The following is a 16,866-nucleotide window of genomic DNA, read 5'->3' as shown; positions in this document are numbered from 1 at the left end:
GAAGCTTTCCACTCAAGCATTCCCATATCTATAAAAATGACGGTGTGTCGAGATTTTTAGGGGAGAAGTCGGAGCTGTGTGCACACCCCTTCCTTTTCTTCGAAGAAATGCTTGTTGGGGATGGGGATGTGTGCGTGTAGGTTGTTAAGCAGCTGGGAGCTCACGCACTTGGGCCGACCTGCCATCGGAGTGAACGTGCACTTCTAGAAGCAGAGGAAGTCAGTCCTCATCGTTGCTTCTTACATCTTCCAAGTGCCTTGTATTCAGGTCTTCTGTTCACTTCCTCTGAAAAATGTCACCTCAAACCATCCCTTCACTGGTCCCACTGGCTAGAGAAGCACAGAGAATCGAAAGCATTTTACAAGCACCGATGTCCATAACAGACAAGCCAAACACAGTAAACAATCAACGAATCTGGAGGAAAAGGAAAAAAAAAAATAAAACAAAACCTGGCACCTAGCTTACACATAAAGAGCAACACATAAAGCTACCGCCATGTGTCACCTCAAACAGATGCAGAGCATTCAACTTGAGCAGCAGGCGGATCTGGCAATTTTCTGATCAGCCAACAGAGTCTGGGGGGCATGTTTCCAAAACAACATTTCAAAAGCCCAGATGACTCATGCAAGGAAGAACTGTTTCTTTTGTATAGTTCCCTTTCACGTACATGGCTTGACAGAGTAGAGACAAAGACTTTAAGACCATAAGGGTCATAAATAATATCAGAGACTCCTCTTCCAACTCATTGCACAGCCCACAAGGATTCCGATAGGATGTAGTCAAGCGTCCAGCCACCAAACACATGTGGAGCCAGGTGACTTGTATTGTTCCTTCCAGCTCTGCCTATGACTTATGTCAGTGGAATTTTTCAAGGAAGGGTTTTTTTTTTTTTCAAGGCTGTTGCTCACACTGTATCAAAGGACATAACGTTCTTCACAAGGTGTTCTCCCCTGCCATAGAAACATGGCAAAAAGCTTGCAATGTACCCACCTAAGAGCCAACTATGGGCATAGACAATACTGTCGTAGATACACAAATGACAGGGCAGATGATAGTTAGCTAGATAGATGACAGATAATAGATAGTAGATAGAAATTTATAGATGATAGATTATCAATATCATTAAAATTAATGATAGATGATTAGTGGATTACAGATCACAGGTAGATGATAATAGTTGATAGGTAGATAGGTAATATATAGATGTATAGATGATTGGTAGAAAGACCAGATTTATGGACGACAGATGATGTATTTGTGTGTGTGTGTGTGTGTGTGTGTGTGTGTGTGTGTGTGTGTGTGTGTGTGTTCTGGACTGTACTGCTCATTTTCCCCCAGAGCTTCCATCCATGCTACCTTGTCAGAAGGCCTTCTCAGCTAAGAAGAAGAATCGTCCCTAATCTAGTTGATGTGGTATACCTTCCTCAAACCATATAGCAGATGTCTCTCATGATGGACACCTACTTCCAGCACAGATGACTCAAGAAGTCTTCTGTGGACCTCAGAGACTTTCCCTTTGCCCCATCGGGGCTTAATCTCTTACCAAATCCTACTCTAGTCCAAAAGAGACTCATAGGGCCCAGCCACTACCTATGACACACAGAAAACTCCCATGGCTCAAGGAGAGAAAACAAAAGGGCTTGCCAAGTTTACATCTTTCTATTTCCTCCAAGGAAGCATTACCCTCTGAGCTGCAAAGCCTTGGCTGGCACCGCAGCACCAGCACTGACCTGACACAGGCAGTGAGGATAAGCATGCCCCTATCGTACACGGCCAAGACTGCTGTGCTCCTCCGTCTTCCTCTCGTGAGAGTCCTGACCTAAACTCTTCCTCAGTGCCTCTCAGCCTCTCAGATATGAACACAGTCTCAGTAATAGGAAGGGAAACAAAAGTCAAATTGATAAAGGTTCAGAAAAATCTTTCCTGCCACGATTAAATAGAATGCAGCCATCCAGCCTTGTCTATGCAAGCGCAGGGAGCACTACCTTCCTCCGGAGAATCCAGCATGAGTACCCAGATCATGTAACAAACACGAAGCCAAAAGCACTGGGGCCAGCTGTGCGCCTGAGCAGGCGCTCTCCAGATTGTCGCCTTGATCATCTCAGGCATCGAGCTAGTGACCGGAAGGTGACAAGCAGAGCTTACATCTGGAAATCCCTCGCTGCGCTTTCACAGAAACCCCGAAACTGGTATCATCCCATTTCGCATGGACCACATGAAGAACTGAGCCTCAATTCTCGTGACTAATGCTTACAGAATTTGAGTTTTAGACCCGCATCTAATTAGGACTCTTGTCCTGTGTCTTCTGACTACACTTTTCTAAATTACTAAAACTTTTTGACATACGCTATATTTTCATCGCGTTCCTTCCCCTCCTCCAAGTCCTCCCAGATCCTTCCCACTTCCCTCCCTTGGCAACTTTCAAGTTCTCCAAAGCACAGCTTTGCTCACGTTTAGCTCTTCATGATCACGGGCTTAAGTGATCACCCTGTCTTAACTGATCACAGAGCAGAGGGTGGTAGCTGTCCAAACACGAAAACTACAGTCAGGGGCTTGTGGAGAACTTTTTACCAAACCACCAAGGTTAGTTTACTGATCTCTTCCCATTTTCTCTGAGCCTGTCCCCTGTCCCCATTCTACCCCTGCACTAGTGCTGCCTCAGTGCAGTGGGAACCACAGAGCAAAAGGCAGGCATTAGGGGTCCACAAGATGCAGCTTTGGGGAATAGACCCTAAGATAAAGGAGGAAGGGTGTGGGGGCATGTGGGACCCAACCAAACCACAAGGGAGAGGTCAGCAGAAGTTTCCCAAGGGGCAGAGCCCGAAAGATGTATGGCAGATTGTTTGATAATGATGTCTGTGGGACCCTGAGCACCCCAAGAAGGAGGTTCAGCTTTGTGGGGGAGGGGAAAGAGGAAGCAACAAAGAAAAATATTCTGGACCATGTAGCTGGCAGTTGGCCCGTGCCTGGACAAGAGCCTACAGAGAAGCAACAGGCAGAAACTAGACAGAGTGTCACGAGGACAGTGACAAGGGAAAGACAGAGCTGTCCCAGGCTTTATTTTCAAGAAAAGTAGTGAGGACGGGTTTGGAATAGAGTAGAAGACAGGCAGAAAGTGAGCTCACTGGAGGAGGAGGGGGAGGAGGACGAGGAAGAGCAGCAAGGAGGTCTGGAGCAGCACCAGGCCTTTCAATTTCTGAGGTATGACAGACCCCCAACTTCACCATCTGGAGTATATAAGTCATTTTTATGTCCCATTTCTCTTCTTTGTTACCCATCAGACCAGTAATAACAGGTTTCTTAAGGTGTTACTCTTCTTATCCAGTCATCAAGGTAAGAATGCCCGTGTCCTGGGCTGGCGAGATGGCTCAGCGGGTAAGAGTACTGACTGCTCTTCTGAAGGTCCTGAGTTCAAATCCCAGCAACCACATGGTGGATCACAACCACCCGCAATGAGATCTAATGCTCTCGTCTGGTGCATCTGAATTCAGCTACAGTGTACTAATGTATAACAATAAATAAATCTTTGGGCCAGAGCAAGCGGGGACTGAGCGAATGGAGTTGACTGGAGGGAGCAGAGGTCCTAAAAATTCAATTCGCAACAACCACATGAAGGCTCACAACCATCTGTACAGCTACAGTGTACTCATACACATTAAAAAAAGAAGAAGAAGAAGAAGAAGAAGAAGAAGAAGAAGAAGAAGAAGAAGAAGAAGAAGAAGAAGAAGAAGAAGAAGAAGAAGAAAGAAAAGAAAAAGAAGAACTTCTATGTTGTAGTATGTCCTTTGTGCTGACAACCAGGTTCCTTTATTCATGTCATGTAGTGTCTACACAGATCACCTGAAAGGAGACAACTGGTGTCTCCATGTTTTTCTGCTAGAGAGCCCTTCCTTTGTTATTCTAGTGCACTGGCTGGTGATGTTATCCTCTGGTTGACTCCATCCCTCGTTCAACCCACATGTCCTTAGCTCTGAGACATGGCCGGCTCGTCCAAGCCACGGTCGGTTCCGGCTTGGGATTGTTATATTTGCACTCTGCATTCCTTATGTTTCACAATACTGTGACAAAATAGGTGACTGAGATGACTCAAGGGAGGAGGGGTATGTATGGGCTCACGAGTCTGCCAGTTTTTATGTATCCTAGGTAAAAGAGAGGCATGGTGGCAGGAGCGGCTCAGTCTGTGGCAGCTTGCACACAAAATGGCGGTCACGAAACAAGAGAACTAGGCTGCAGTCAGGAGGCTAGGCAGAGCAAATTATTCTTAAGAAGGTGTTCTTTCTGACTTGTCCATCTCTGTCTCACTCTTCCTCCCTCCCCTCCCTCTATTTGAGACACTGGGCACTGATCATTTTCTATCCTCTCACCGGGACTATCTCCCCTGCCCCCACACTACATGTGCCAGCACATAGACTTACATGTGCGTGCATTTTGGCGTTCCATTATTATCTGACTTCTATACTTACCCACCATTTTTACCATGCACTAAATCTCGGGCTGTTTGAAAAGTGGGTTTTCATGCAATTGTTCACCAGTATGTTCTAACCAAGTCAGAATTATTCCTCATACAGCAAATTCTTATTGGATGAAACCCAGGCAAGATTTGAGGCCATTCTCTTAAGTGACAAGCCACACGGGCATCCGGGGAGAGGACTTCTTTGTTGGGGTGGGGGAACCCAGGCAACCAAAGGTACCTTCCAGTTCTAGGGCAGTGCAGCTACAACAAAGTCATCAGACCCCTGGGACTGTGGTTTTCCGCGCTTCTCCTCCTCCCCTGACACATTATTTACTACATGCCGTGAATACGTGAGTACTGAGCACAGGGCCTGGATGAGATCACAGGGCCAGGAAGCCAGTGCCTTCTTGAGTCATCTCTAACCTATTTCTCATGCCATCGCTATTCACTCTCATCCCCCAGATGCCACCTGACCTAGCAGCCACCTCGGTTGTCAGGAGGAAAACAACATCAAAACCGCCATTTTAAGCCAGCGATTTAACCGGTAGATACAAAAGCCATCGCATAATCATTAAAGCAGACATAAACAAAGAGCGCACTGATGTCATTCTACACGGCACAGTTAAATTCGTTTGGCTGATGGCTGACTACTCAAAAGCAAAGCTGGGGAAAAACATTTGTCCAGCCTTGGGTATCTATTCCAGGTGAACACATGTAGCCAAGACTCGGAACCTATAGGATGGCGGAGTAACAGGATACATCTGTCCGTCCATCCAGGATCAATCAAAAAACGTGGGAACCAGAACAGGAAGATGAATGATTACAAAGCTTTGGAGGTGATGTGGTCAGGAGAACAGAGAAGAGTTCCCGGATGTCATCCTGCAATAAGATGCTTCCTTGTTTCTTATGCTTCCAGTGAGCGCTAGGTAAAATTTACTACAAATGGCCGCCGGGTCTTTTCACCACTGAAAACCAAACCAAAAAACAAATGAATGAACAAAGCAGCCAACGCCTCCAGACTGACAAATAATGATGGCTCCAGAAGAGTCCGCCAAAGATGTGGTCATTGCTTCACCTTTAGAGTTGCCCATCCAGTGTTACGATCATTTTTAGAGTTACAGTAATCAGTGTGAATGCCATATGGTTTGTTTTTTTTTCCCCGAATCTGTTCTGTTTTGTGAACATCTGCTTTGTGAACATCTGTGTATTGTATATATTCTGTACAGTTACATGGGCTGAAATATTAAGCTTGTTTGATAGGATAAAAGTATGTATTGAATACTTTTTGGTAGCCTTATTGTTTATTGTTTTGTTTTGTTTTTAAAAAAAGGTTTAAGCCATCCCCTAACTGAATATCTTATCAACTAAATAAAATATCTTACTGATGTTTTATTCTTGTTTTTGTGTTGTGACTCCTGATCTACTTTTGGGATTTAAGTTTAAAAGTTCAGCCAAAAGCCACAGTGCATGTGTGAGTGTGAGTGTGTGTGTGTGTGTGTGTGTGTGTGTGTGTGCGTATATGTGTGTCCATCCACCTATGGCAGACGGCTGATGAGGAAGACGGACAAACTCACATCTCCCCAGCATTCCTTGCTCTGACACAGTTTAAAATACAGAGTGGCTCTATATATAGTGGAATGTGGGGAAGGAACAACTGTGGTGCTAGCTTATCACGGGTCTGGAAGTGAGCTAGCCCCTTCATTAAGATTCCCTCTGATGCCCTCTACCCTACCTGACAAAGGGCATTATGAACTCCTCTTGCTCAAAAGCAGAAATCAGACAGCTTGAACTTGCCCCAGATCTTACACCACTGGATGGCAAAACCTGCCTGGGTCTGGCTCTCCCATCGCTGTGCCTGGGCTCTCTGACACAGCTGTGCTGTACCGCAGGGAAGAACGGGGGAGGGAAAGAGCATCACTTTCCTAATAAAGGCATCAGTTAGAACCTGGGACAGAAGTACCGCAGGTTCTCGGCTTCGTTTCCATTACCAACCATGTGTGTGTGTGTGTGTGTGTGTGTGTGTGTGTGTGTGTGTGTGTGTGTGCGTGTGCATGCATACACATACACACACACACACACACACACACACACACACACACAGAGGCAGTTCTTCCTGAACTATGTCTTCCAGACCATCTGGGGGCTTTTCTTAAAGGTCACCCAACAGGCCCTGAAGGAAAAAAGGGCTTGATTGAAGAAGTTGTATGTTTTCTCTCACTTTTTAAACACTGGAAAATCCATTTGGCTGCAAAAACTGAATAGTAAAAAAAAAAAAAAAGATCCTGACCACCCCGAGCCAAAAAAGGGAAATGGAAAAGGCAGGGAGATGGTTGGACTCTGTTTCCTTTTCACTCAACGCATCCCGTCTTTAATCTGGAAGGTAAATAGGCCATGCCCAACATACCAACTCTTTCCAGGTGAAATTATCTAGGTTATAAAAACAAGCGACAACTGTGCTCCCATTATTCTTCATTCATGGCTGGCGTGGTGTCCAAAGTAAACCAGAGGCCAGCCCTGCCCACCAGAGAGCAAACCCATAATTTCCACCACTTTGAAAACTGACTCTTGGCATTTTCTTCCCTTGACTTAAAGTGTCCAGAATGATCGGAAAGAACAAGTTACAAGAGCCGTGAATGAGGCGGGTGTGATGGCTGATGCCTAGACTCTTAATCCTTGGGAGGCTAAGGCAGGAGGACTGTCAGGAGTTTGAGACCAGTCTGGACTATATACAAGGCTAGCCAAGGTAATACAGCAAGGCACTGCCTTTAAAAAAAAAAAAAAAAAAAAAAAAAAAGGAAGAAAAAAAAGAAAGAAAGAAAAGAGCAGAGAAGCTGTGGTGGTTTGAATGAAGCAGCCCCCATAGACTCTTAGGGAGAGGCGTTATGGAGGTGTGGCCTTGCTGGGGTAGGCGTGGCCTTGTTGGGGTAGGCGTGGCCTTGCTGGAGGAAGTATGACCCTGGTGTGTACTTTGAGGTTTCAGAAGCTCAAGCCAGACCCAGTGTCTCTCTCTCTCTCTGTCGGTCTCTGTGTGTCTGTGTCTCTCTCTCTCTGTGTCTCTCTGTGTCTCTCTGTGTCTCTCTGTCTCTGTCTCTCTTCCTGTGCCTGCTGATTTGGATGTAGAACTCTCAGCTACCTTTCCAGCACCATGTCTGCCTTTGTGCTGCCATGCTTCCCGCTATGCTGACAATGGCCTAAATCTCTGAACTGTAAGCCAGCCCCAATTAAATGCTTTCCTTTACAAGAGTTACTATGGCCGTGGTGTCTCTTCACAGCAAATAGAAACCCTAACCAAGCAGAAGGGAAGTATGGATTTCCATGTTTCCATTATTTTTATTGACAAATGGAAACAAAGAAAAGGAAAAAAGGAGAGAAACTTTCTGCATCCTGTCAATTATTAATTTATGACCTTCTTGAGATATTTAGCCTTCAGACTACAAGAAAAAAAAGATGTAGTTTCTCTTGCTGTAATCCCGGCATATCTGCCCCTTTTCCACCCATGTGAGTAAGGACTGCATCCATGTCTGTATCCTCAGCTTCCCTTGCTTGGTGCTACACCTTTCTTCCATATTAGAGCCAACGATGGAGTTCAACAGAAGAAACCATCCCCACAAGTAGACCATCCGATGGGACGGTTTACTGGCAGTGACATACCCTGCACTCCTTTCTCTGATGTCATTTAGAGCCAGATTTACCTACATTAGATGGTCTAAAACAGGATCTGCAAAGACCCTGTTGTGGGCTAATCGATAGTCAGAGGCTGGAGAGGTGGCTCCGTGGTTATGAGCACTGGCTGCTCTTCCAGAGGATCCAGGCCCAGCTCCCACGTGGCAGCTCGTAACTGCCTGTAACTCCGGGGAATCTGACCTCCTTGGATACCATGTGCACATGTGGTACACAGACGTACATGGAAGAAAAACACTCATACATATAAACTAAAAGAAAAAGGTTTAAAAATGAAAAAATAATTAAAAATAAAAAGTGGCAAAGACGGGGAACAGAACTGAAGTCCTCTGCAGAAAGAGCAGCAGGTGCTTGTCACCACTGAGCCACCTCACTAGCGCCTAGATACACTTTTCTACCATGCTTTGCATAGAAATAAGAAATAAATCTCTAACAGTAGAAAACATCGAGCAGTACTTCAGGCGAGTCTCACTCTAATTGCAAATTTGCAGGCACTAATGCAATCACACATGCCCAGCTTACTATTTTGGTCGCTCACAGGTAATGAGGTATCAGGAGGCCAGGGAAGGTTAATGCTTCTAGGTACAAAAAGTTCCAGAAAATGGAGGAGTACCAAAAATATCAAGCCATTTGACTCTCTGCTTTGGAGCCCTCTGTAACAGTAAGGGAGTATGAATCTAGATGACAGAATGATATGATTGTTCAAACTCTTAACTCCCAAGTCACTGACAGAGAAATGGGAAACAGTTGTACTGTTTTTAATTAGAAACTAAAATCTACTGAAACAACAATGTGTCGGCATTAGCTTCTTGTAAGGATGAAATGCAACCTTTGGCTGGATCCTCTTTTCCCAGCACTGACACACAAGCTGGGAATTCTGCACTATGAACTGGCTCAGCAAAAACCGAAAAAAAAAAAAAAAAAAAAAAAACTCATATCCTGCCCTTATACACCAGGCACCCTCAGAGAAAAACCTCCATCCTGGTTATCACTGAACATTGCTTCTGATCCATGTGTTCAGAGGGGGGAGGGGGAGGAAGGATCAAAAACATATAAAACAGACAGAGAGGTCATAGCTACCGATAGTTCAAAATGCAAGCAAGACCAAAGGAAAATGGCCGCCCGGGGGTGGCAGGACAGCTTCCTTCTTTTCTGGAAAGCAACACATACTGGAAAGAAGATGGGGTAACATCAGTATGACTCCCAATCCTTCGAAAAGTCAGGGTCTTGCCAGGATCCATACCCCTTCTCCCCTTTATTGGATTCTGTTTTCTTCTCAAGCCTGGTACCCCAATTTTATATTACACTCTCTTGTTTATTGTGTTGTTGTTGGTTTTGTAGCTCTCTTTGATGGATTGTAGCAACGGCTCTCAGCCTTCCTAATGCTGCAACCCTTTAATACAGTTTCTCATGTTGTGGTGACTCCCCTCCCCAACAATACAAATTATTTTTGCTACTACTTCAGGACTGAAATTTTGCTCCTATTATGAATCATAATGTAAACATCTGATATACAGGGTATATGATATGCAACCCGGGGCGGGGGGTGTCTGTAACCCGCAGGTTTATAAACTCCCAAGAGCAAAGATCTTTTCTGAGTTTTGTTTCTATAACTGAGAATTCCTGGTACCTGAGAACAGTTCCCAGGACACAGGTGCTACCTGACAGATACGTGCTAGATAAATAAATGGTACCATTGTCTACCATCTCTCAGTCCTATGGCATCCCACCCTTCTGTACTCCTGTCTTGATATACTAACCAAGCATCCTTTCAGGAAACCAGTAACAAAGGGACAGACATTATTAACAAACATCACTAAAAGAGGCAAGTTCATCCCTGAACATCCGTATCATTGCTGCTGTTTCCTAATGCAGAGGAGGACTTAGTCAGCACATTTTAGAATTAAAAGAAGAGAAGATATGAAAGAAAATTCATTGCATTATTTCCTGCTTTTTTTTTCCATCACTCAGAGCAGTAGGGGAACTTCTTAGAGATCATGGTTAACCTGGGACAGGCTCAACGTTTTGTTTTCATCCTGAACGAGAATCTTCAGAAGAGAAAGGCTCTGCTCACTCAATAGTTACATCTCTCTGGATGTGGTGGGTCATCCAGAGCCTGGGGAGACTGAGCAAGAGGATCTGAGGTCGACTCCAGCCTGGGCTATATAGCAACTTAAGAGCAAGCTGGAGCTACATATGCACATAGGCATCCCTTGTCTCAAAAGTTTAAGGGTCAGGGTACAGCACTTCCCTAGCGTGCATTAGACCCTGGTGCCATACATACTACAGGGAACTCGGTATGCCACAGGAAGGTATCCCCTACCTTTCATGACTTCTCCCTTTATAACTTTCCCACGATACAAACACTGAAGAGAACTTACGGGTGTACAAAAGATACACTGGCACTCTTGGAGCATGGTCATCTTGTCCAGAGACTGTTCACACAGGCAGAGCTTGCAAGTGACGAGCGGGGCGGGAATCAGGTCTCCAGAGGGTGGGTTTTCCGCAGTCATGGTCAGACACTGGAGCCCATCGACGGAGTCCATCAGCCTGTCTTCAGCCTTCTCTATCCCTACAGAACAAAAACAACTCAAAGTAAGGAATGTCATCACCACCAATACGGCTGATGGTAAACACGTGGATTTGGGGGTCTGGTTGAGCAAATCCTCACCCTCAGTGATTTCTAAAAGTACAGCTGAGTGTTTCTGAGAGCTGTGGGGTGGAGTCTACCTGATCTTGGCAAGGTCTTCCCGGAGCCCTGAAATTTAAGCTGACCTCACCTCGTTGTCCCGATTCCTATCAGGTAAGCTAGCTGTAGGAGTGAAATGATCGCTAGACGGGGAGGAGAGGGGATGAGGAGATGTTGGTCAATTCCAGGTGGACAGGATGAGCAAGCTTTGAAAAACAATAGTACCACACAGTGACTCCAGCTACTAATAATAGCAGCATTGTGCTCTTAGCAATTGTTGAGAGCAGATTTTAAATGATTCTCACTGGGAAGACAGACTAAGCATGAGAGTAATGGTTAACAATCATGATTTCCTCGTTTTGAGTGTGCGCATGCTACTTTAAAAAAAAAAAGTCACATTGTGTGCTGTCGATGGTGCCTCCTTGTAAAGCTGACGGAGAAGATAGGAAATTAGCACCATAAACATTCCGTTTGGGTGGTTTGAATGAGGAATGTCCCCCATAGACTCATATACTGGGGCAGCTGGTCCCCAGTAGGTGGCGCTGTTTGAGGAGGTTAGCTTCACCCGCTTCTAATTTACTCTGTTTCCTGGGGTGCCAAGGAAAGGTGGGTGGCCAGCTTACAGCTCTGGTTACCTGCAGCCATGCCACCATCACCACTGTGGACTGTAACTCACTGGAACCATCAGCCAAAATAAACTCGTTCTTCCTTAAGGTGCATCTGGTCACGATAGTTTACCATAGTAACAGGAAGATAGCCAATAGAGTACATCACTACAATCACTACAGTCAATGCTGCTCGCTCAGAAAATACTTGAGCTCAGTAGAGGGGAATGCCAGGGCCAAAAAGTGGGAGTGGGTGGGTAGGGGAGTGTGGGGGGAGGGCATGGGGAACTTTTGGGATAGCATTGGAAATGTAAATGAAGAAAATACCTAATATAAAATAAAAAAAATTAAAAAAAGAAAATACTTGAGGATGTCTCTCAAAAGAAAGTTCAAGAACTCCCAAATGGGAGGGGCTGTAGCTCAGTGGGACGGCATGTTTGGGGATGTGTATGGCCATGAGTTCATCCTAGAAAGAAATGATTGTGTGGTCCAGCAATCCCACCCCTGAACATGTGCTCCCAGAAGAGCTGAAATCAGGGTCTTAAGGGGGTACTTTTATATCTTTGCATGATTAATATTTTATTCACAGCAGCATTATTCATGACTGCCAGAAGGGAAATCAAACTAAGCACACATCAATAGATGAATGAACGCAGTGTGCTAAGCATAAGAAGAACCAATGCAGCCGAGGGACACAGTAAATATGGGATTTGTGAAGCTGCAACTAACCAGGCAGACTGTTTTAAAAAAGGAAAAAAGTTTTACTTGCCAGAAGTACAAACTAAAACACAAATGAAAGGTATAGTAGAATAAATATAGAAGCCATTAACATGGTTTCTTATTATCATGAACCAGTCATTATTCACCATACATAATTGTATATGCTGTTTACATCTGGTAATGCTACAGGTTTGTTTATACCAGGGTTGCACAAACGTGGGTAATGTGTCAAGTTACAACATTATAACAGCTGTGGATGTCACTGTGGGATGGGAAGTTTTCAATCACATCAATAACTTATGAGACCATCACCATAGACACAGTTCTTCATTGATGGGAATGTCAAGATGAGCATCATAATGACTTATAAATAAACACAAGAATATTGAAGCAAGAATGAAAGAAAAACTTGGAGGTGACAGAAAAGGGGAAAGCCAATGTGATCTCTGCTCAGTTAACCAGAATGTGCCAGCACTTACTAACCTTAATAACCCGCCAAGTAGTAAGAGATGATTTGGTCAAGATAAGTTAAGGGGACACTAACCAACGATAAGTTCCCAATAAGGAAGGCATGCTATTCCTGGGCAAAGGGCAATAAAATTCAAGACTCGGTGTGCTCATCATACTAATGATTAAAGAGCTATCACCCAAGGGCAAACTCACATCAAATTAATGCACACATCAAGCTTGAGACGTTGAGATTTCAGACTCCCCTTTAGAGCCATGTAAGAGCTAAAAAAGTAGAAGATAGATAGATAGATAGATAGATTGATAGATAGATAGATAAATAGAGTGATAGAGTGATAGAGTGATGCCATCTTTTCCCAGACTGTGGCTAGATAATGATCACTTGGTCATCTTTCTAAGACTCCATACTGGCCTTCATAGACCCACCAATTTTCCCCTAACTGTGTCTTCTCATCTGAATGCAACCAGTAAGTGTTTTCTGAGGAGGGCAACAGGAACTGTCACGACGCGGAACCACCTCAGACGTCAAATATCTATTACCCTTCAGAGCCAACTAGAGCTAGGCACGGTGGCACACCATTGTCATCCCAGAAGTCAGGAGGCAGGGGCAAAGTCAGCCTGGGTTATATAGTGAGAACATGGGTCATAAATTAAACAAACAAACAAACAAATAAGATGGGGAAGAAAAGAAGGAAGGAAGGAAGGGAGGGAGGGAGGGAGGGAGGGAGGGAGGGAGGGAGGAAGGAAGGAAGGAAGGAAGGAAGGAAGGAAGGAAGGAAGGAAGGAAGGAAGGAAGGAAGGAAGGAAGGACTTAGAATGCTAGTTGGAGGATGCTACCATGAAGACACAATGGTTTTCTTCAAATCTGCTCACTTTCTTACAGCCTTGCCTGGTATTGCTTTCTGGAAGAAAACTTCATAGAGGGACAATTTAAAAATGTGTGTGTGTGTGTGTGTGTGTGTGTGTGTGTGTGTGTGTGTGTGTGTGTGTGTATGAGTGTTGCCACAATGTACTCCTGAGGTCAGAGGACAATATGAGTGTGTTGATCCTCTGCTTCCAAAATAAGTTTTGGAACTAACCTGTGCTGTAAGGCTGGTACTTAAAGTGCTGAGACATCTCACTGGCTATCTGGGACAAATTTTTAATATATACCTGAGAATACAGGCATAACTGGATACCTCTTTTGAGGTATCTTAGACATACTTGTGGTTTGTTTGCTTGTTTGTTTGTCTGTTTGTTTGGGACAGGGTCTCTCTATGTAGCCTTGTCTCTCCTGAAACTCTATATAGACCAGGATGACCTCAAACTTCCAGAGATCCACCTGCCTCTGCCTCCCAAGTGCCAGGATTAAAGGTGTGCGCCACCACACATGGCTTTTACTCATGTTTTTAAGACAGAACTATTGGTTGTATTAAACAAGATCTACTGAAATCTAATCCTGTCTCTAGTTCTATCTATGATTTTATTCCTTCGTTTGTGAGTTACCTGCCTAGAAACGAAAGTTATAAAAGGATTCAAAAGTAAAACATATTTGTATAAAAATATTTAAAACATAAAACCCTTTGCATTGCAGAAACACATTTTTGAAAGAATACAGTCTTTAAAAAAGGCATCCCTGTAACTCAGTGGAATACAGGAGAGAAGTGTCGTGCTTCATTCTTTCAAGGAGGTGAACAATCCAAAGCAACTCTTCAGAAATTAACACTAATTTCCTAAAGTGAGAGATTCTAAACATTTTCAAATGATAGCATTTAATAAAAACAAAATGCCACCCTACCGCTGTGTAAGAGAGAGTAGAGAAGTTAGTGCTTGTTCTTGGGGTGGGATGCAGGGCCGGTCCCTCCTTGATCTCTCCCAAACCTTATCACAGAAGCCTAAGGTTGCCCTAGAAACAGACTGAAAACCAATCTTGGCTTTTGTCTTTGGGAAAAACTAACAATGAGTGTTATAGATGACAAAAAGATAAGACAGATAAATGGCTGGAATCAATAGATGATAGATAGATAGATAGATAGATAGATAGATAGATAGATAGATAGATAGATAGATAGATAGATAATAGATCTCAAACAAGAATTTCTTCTACCATGAGTTTATTGGAAATGAGTTTTTAAAACATTAAGCAGGGAAACCCTGTAATAATTCTCTGATGGGGTCTTCACACTAGAGAGACTGTGAATACCTATGGAGCTTGCTAGTGTGTCCTGACCTTTATCTACAGATTCACATTCACTACCCCAAGAAACCACTGGCAGGACCTCATTCTCCCACCCTAACTACCTAGCAAGTCACATGACACTTGGAGGGAGGAACCGCAAGAGGACTGAGGACATTCTGTCGGGGTTCATTCTTTGTCAGCATGACACAAGCTAGATTCATTTGAGAAGATGAACCTCCATTTAGAAAATGTCCCCTTCAGATTGGCCTGTGGGAAGTCTTGTAGGACATCTTGATTGATGATTGATGTGTGAGGTCCCAGCTCACTGTGGGTGGTGCCATCCCTGGGCTGGTGGTCCTGGGTTCTATAAGAAAGCAGGCCAGTGAGCAGCACCCCTCCCTGGCCTCTGCAGCAGCTCCCGCCTCCAGGTGTCTGCCCTCTTTGAATTCCTGTCCTGATTTCCCTCAGTGACAGCGTGACCTGTTCCTCTCCAGGTTGACTTTGGCCTCGGGGTTTATCAATAGATACCCTAAGACACTCTCCCTCTCAAGAGCCATTCCTTTGTAGGCCACAGCAATTCACCCCCTTTTACTTTCAGACTTCAAGAAAGGCCTTCCTTCCAGAGAGCAGCCAGCTCCCGGGACCGGCCTGCTGACTTGTGCGGCTTATTCTTTCTCATACCCCACACTCCCAATGTAAGATAAGGAAGCAACTTGGTTGATCCACCCTACCACTTGAAAGGTAACAATTATCATTACTTTTACAGTTATTCCGAATGTAACTGTGCCTCTCATTGGGTGTCCAGGATCCCTTGGGAAAGAATTTTGGCAGCAAGTCCAAGGGCATGTTGGAAAGAAGAGAAATCTGGCAGCTGCCTTCGGGTTTCGACTTTCAAAGGCTTGTGGCAGGTTTCACTTGTTTACATATACCTAGCTCTAAGGCCAGATCTTCCGAGGAAGGAAAGCCACTTTAGACCGTTCTGTTTTGTACAAAATTACCAGGAACAGAGAACCTCCTCTCTGCCCCAAGTGCCTCTTGCACGGCGAAGCGTTTGTTATGAGAAGCAAGTGCTGCCTGGTAGGAAAGGACAGGAGAGTTGCTTCCCTTGTGTGTTTTCATTAGGCTTGCCAAGGAACGGAATCTTGAGAAGCTGGGCTGGAAGCACGGGATGCATGAGGAATTTTCATATTCTGCTGGAGGCCTGAAAAAGCAATCTGCTCCCGAAACGCCAAGGGCGGTGAGGGCCAACAGTCACAAGTATTTTTAAATTAGGTAGCTTGTTTGACTATCTAGATTCAAGGCAGTTACAGTGTGTGTGTGTGTGTGTGTGTGTGTGTGTGTGTGTGTGTGTGTGTGTGTATGTATGTTTGTAAGTATGTGTTGTACGTGTGTATAAGTGTGCGTGTACAAGTATGTGGCAGAGTATGTGTATATGCATGTGTGTGAGTGTGTATTGTGTGTATATGAGTATTTGTGTATGCATGTGTATGTGCATGTGTGTGAGTATATGTGTATGTATGTGTGTGTGCACCAGTGTGTGTACCCAAGATAATCTAATTGGAAGGAAAAGCATTTGTTTAGGATACAAAGAGAGTTATCTGGGAATTTCTCTACATTGTCTTAGCGCCTTGCAAAAACATTTGGAGAAACGGCCAGAGCACAATTACAGAGACTGAGCAAAGGAGAGCCCCGGCCGAGTGAGCCAGCTGGATACTGCCAAGGAACCAAACCATCAGTATAAGTCCAGCTCACCTGTGCTGAGGTCTTAGTCCCCAGCCAGCCTGCAGTGGCTGAGGACCAAACACAAGAGGAGTCGCATGAATGTTTACAAAATGTCGATGAGGCCTTGAAAGACACTGAGCTATCCTATGAAGGGGCTGGATGCATAGCTACAGGAGGGAGCTTCCCAGGGAAGGCTTTGGAAAGGACAGGCCTTGAAGTGGTACAGCTCCAATGCCAGTTTGTGTAATGGAGAGAGTCTCGGGCTGTCTACTCTAGAATCAGTAGAATGGAGAACAGTAATCCCAAGTTCCCACCATATTGGCTAAGCACAACAGTGAAAATCCACGGGGTTGTCCCTTGGTTCTAGTTC

General features: G+C 44.6%; 1 protein-coding gene across 2 annotated transcripts in view; it reads right to left on the bottom strand.

Annotated features, from left to right (window-relative positions):
* The window catches only part of Rnf144b (ring finger protein 144B), a 125,272-nt gene that overhangs the window by 29,926 nt on the left and 78,480 nt on the right, over nucleotides 1-16,866 (bottom strand). For both annotated transcript variants that reach the window (NM_146042.4, NM_001170643.1), the window contains exon 2: nucleotides 10,516-10,706. In NM_146042.4, the coding sequence (NP_666154.3) occupies nucleotides 10,516-10,680 (165 nt within the window). In that variant the 5' untranslated portion in view covers nucleotides 10,681-10,706. The remainder of the gene's footprint in view (nucleotides 1-10,515; nucleotides 10,707-16,866) is intronic.

This window comes from Mus musculus, chromosome 13, assembly GCF_000001635.26.
Source record: "Mus musculus strain C57BL/6J chromosome 13, GRCm38.p6 C57BL/6J".
NCBI classification, from domain to species: domain Eukaryota; kingdom Metazoa; phylum Chordata; class Mammalia; order Rodentia; family Muridae; genus Mus; species Mus musculus.
Note: the sequence above shows the minus strand (reverse complement) of the source record. Positions and strands in the feature narration are given on the sequence as shown.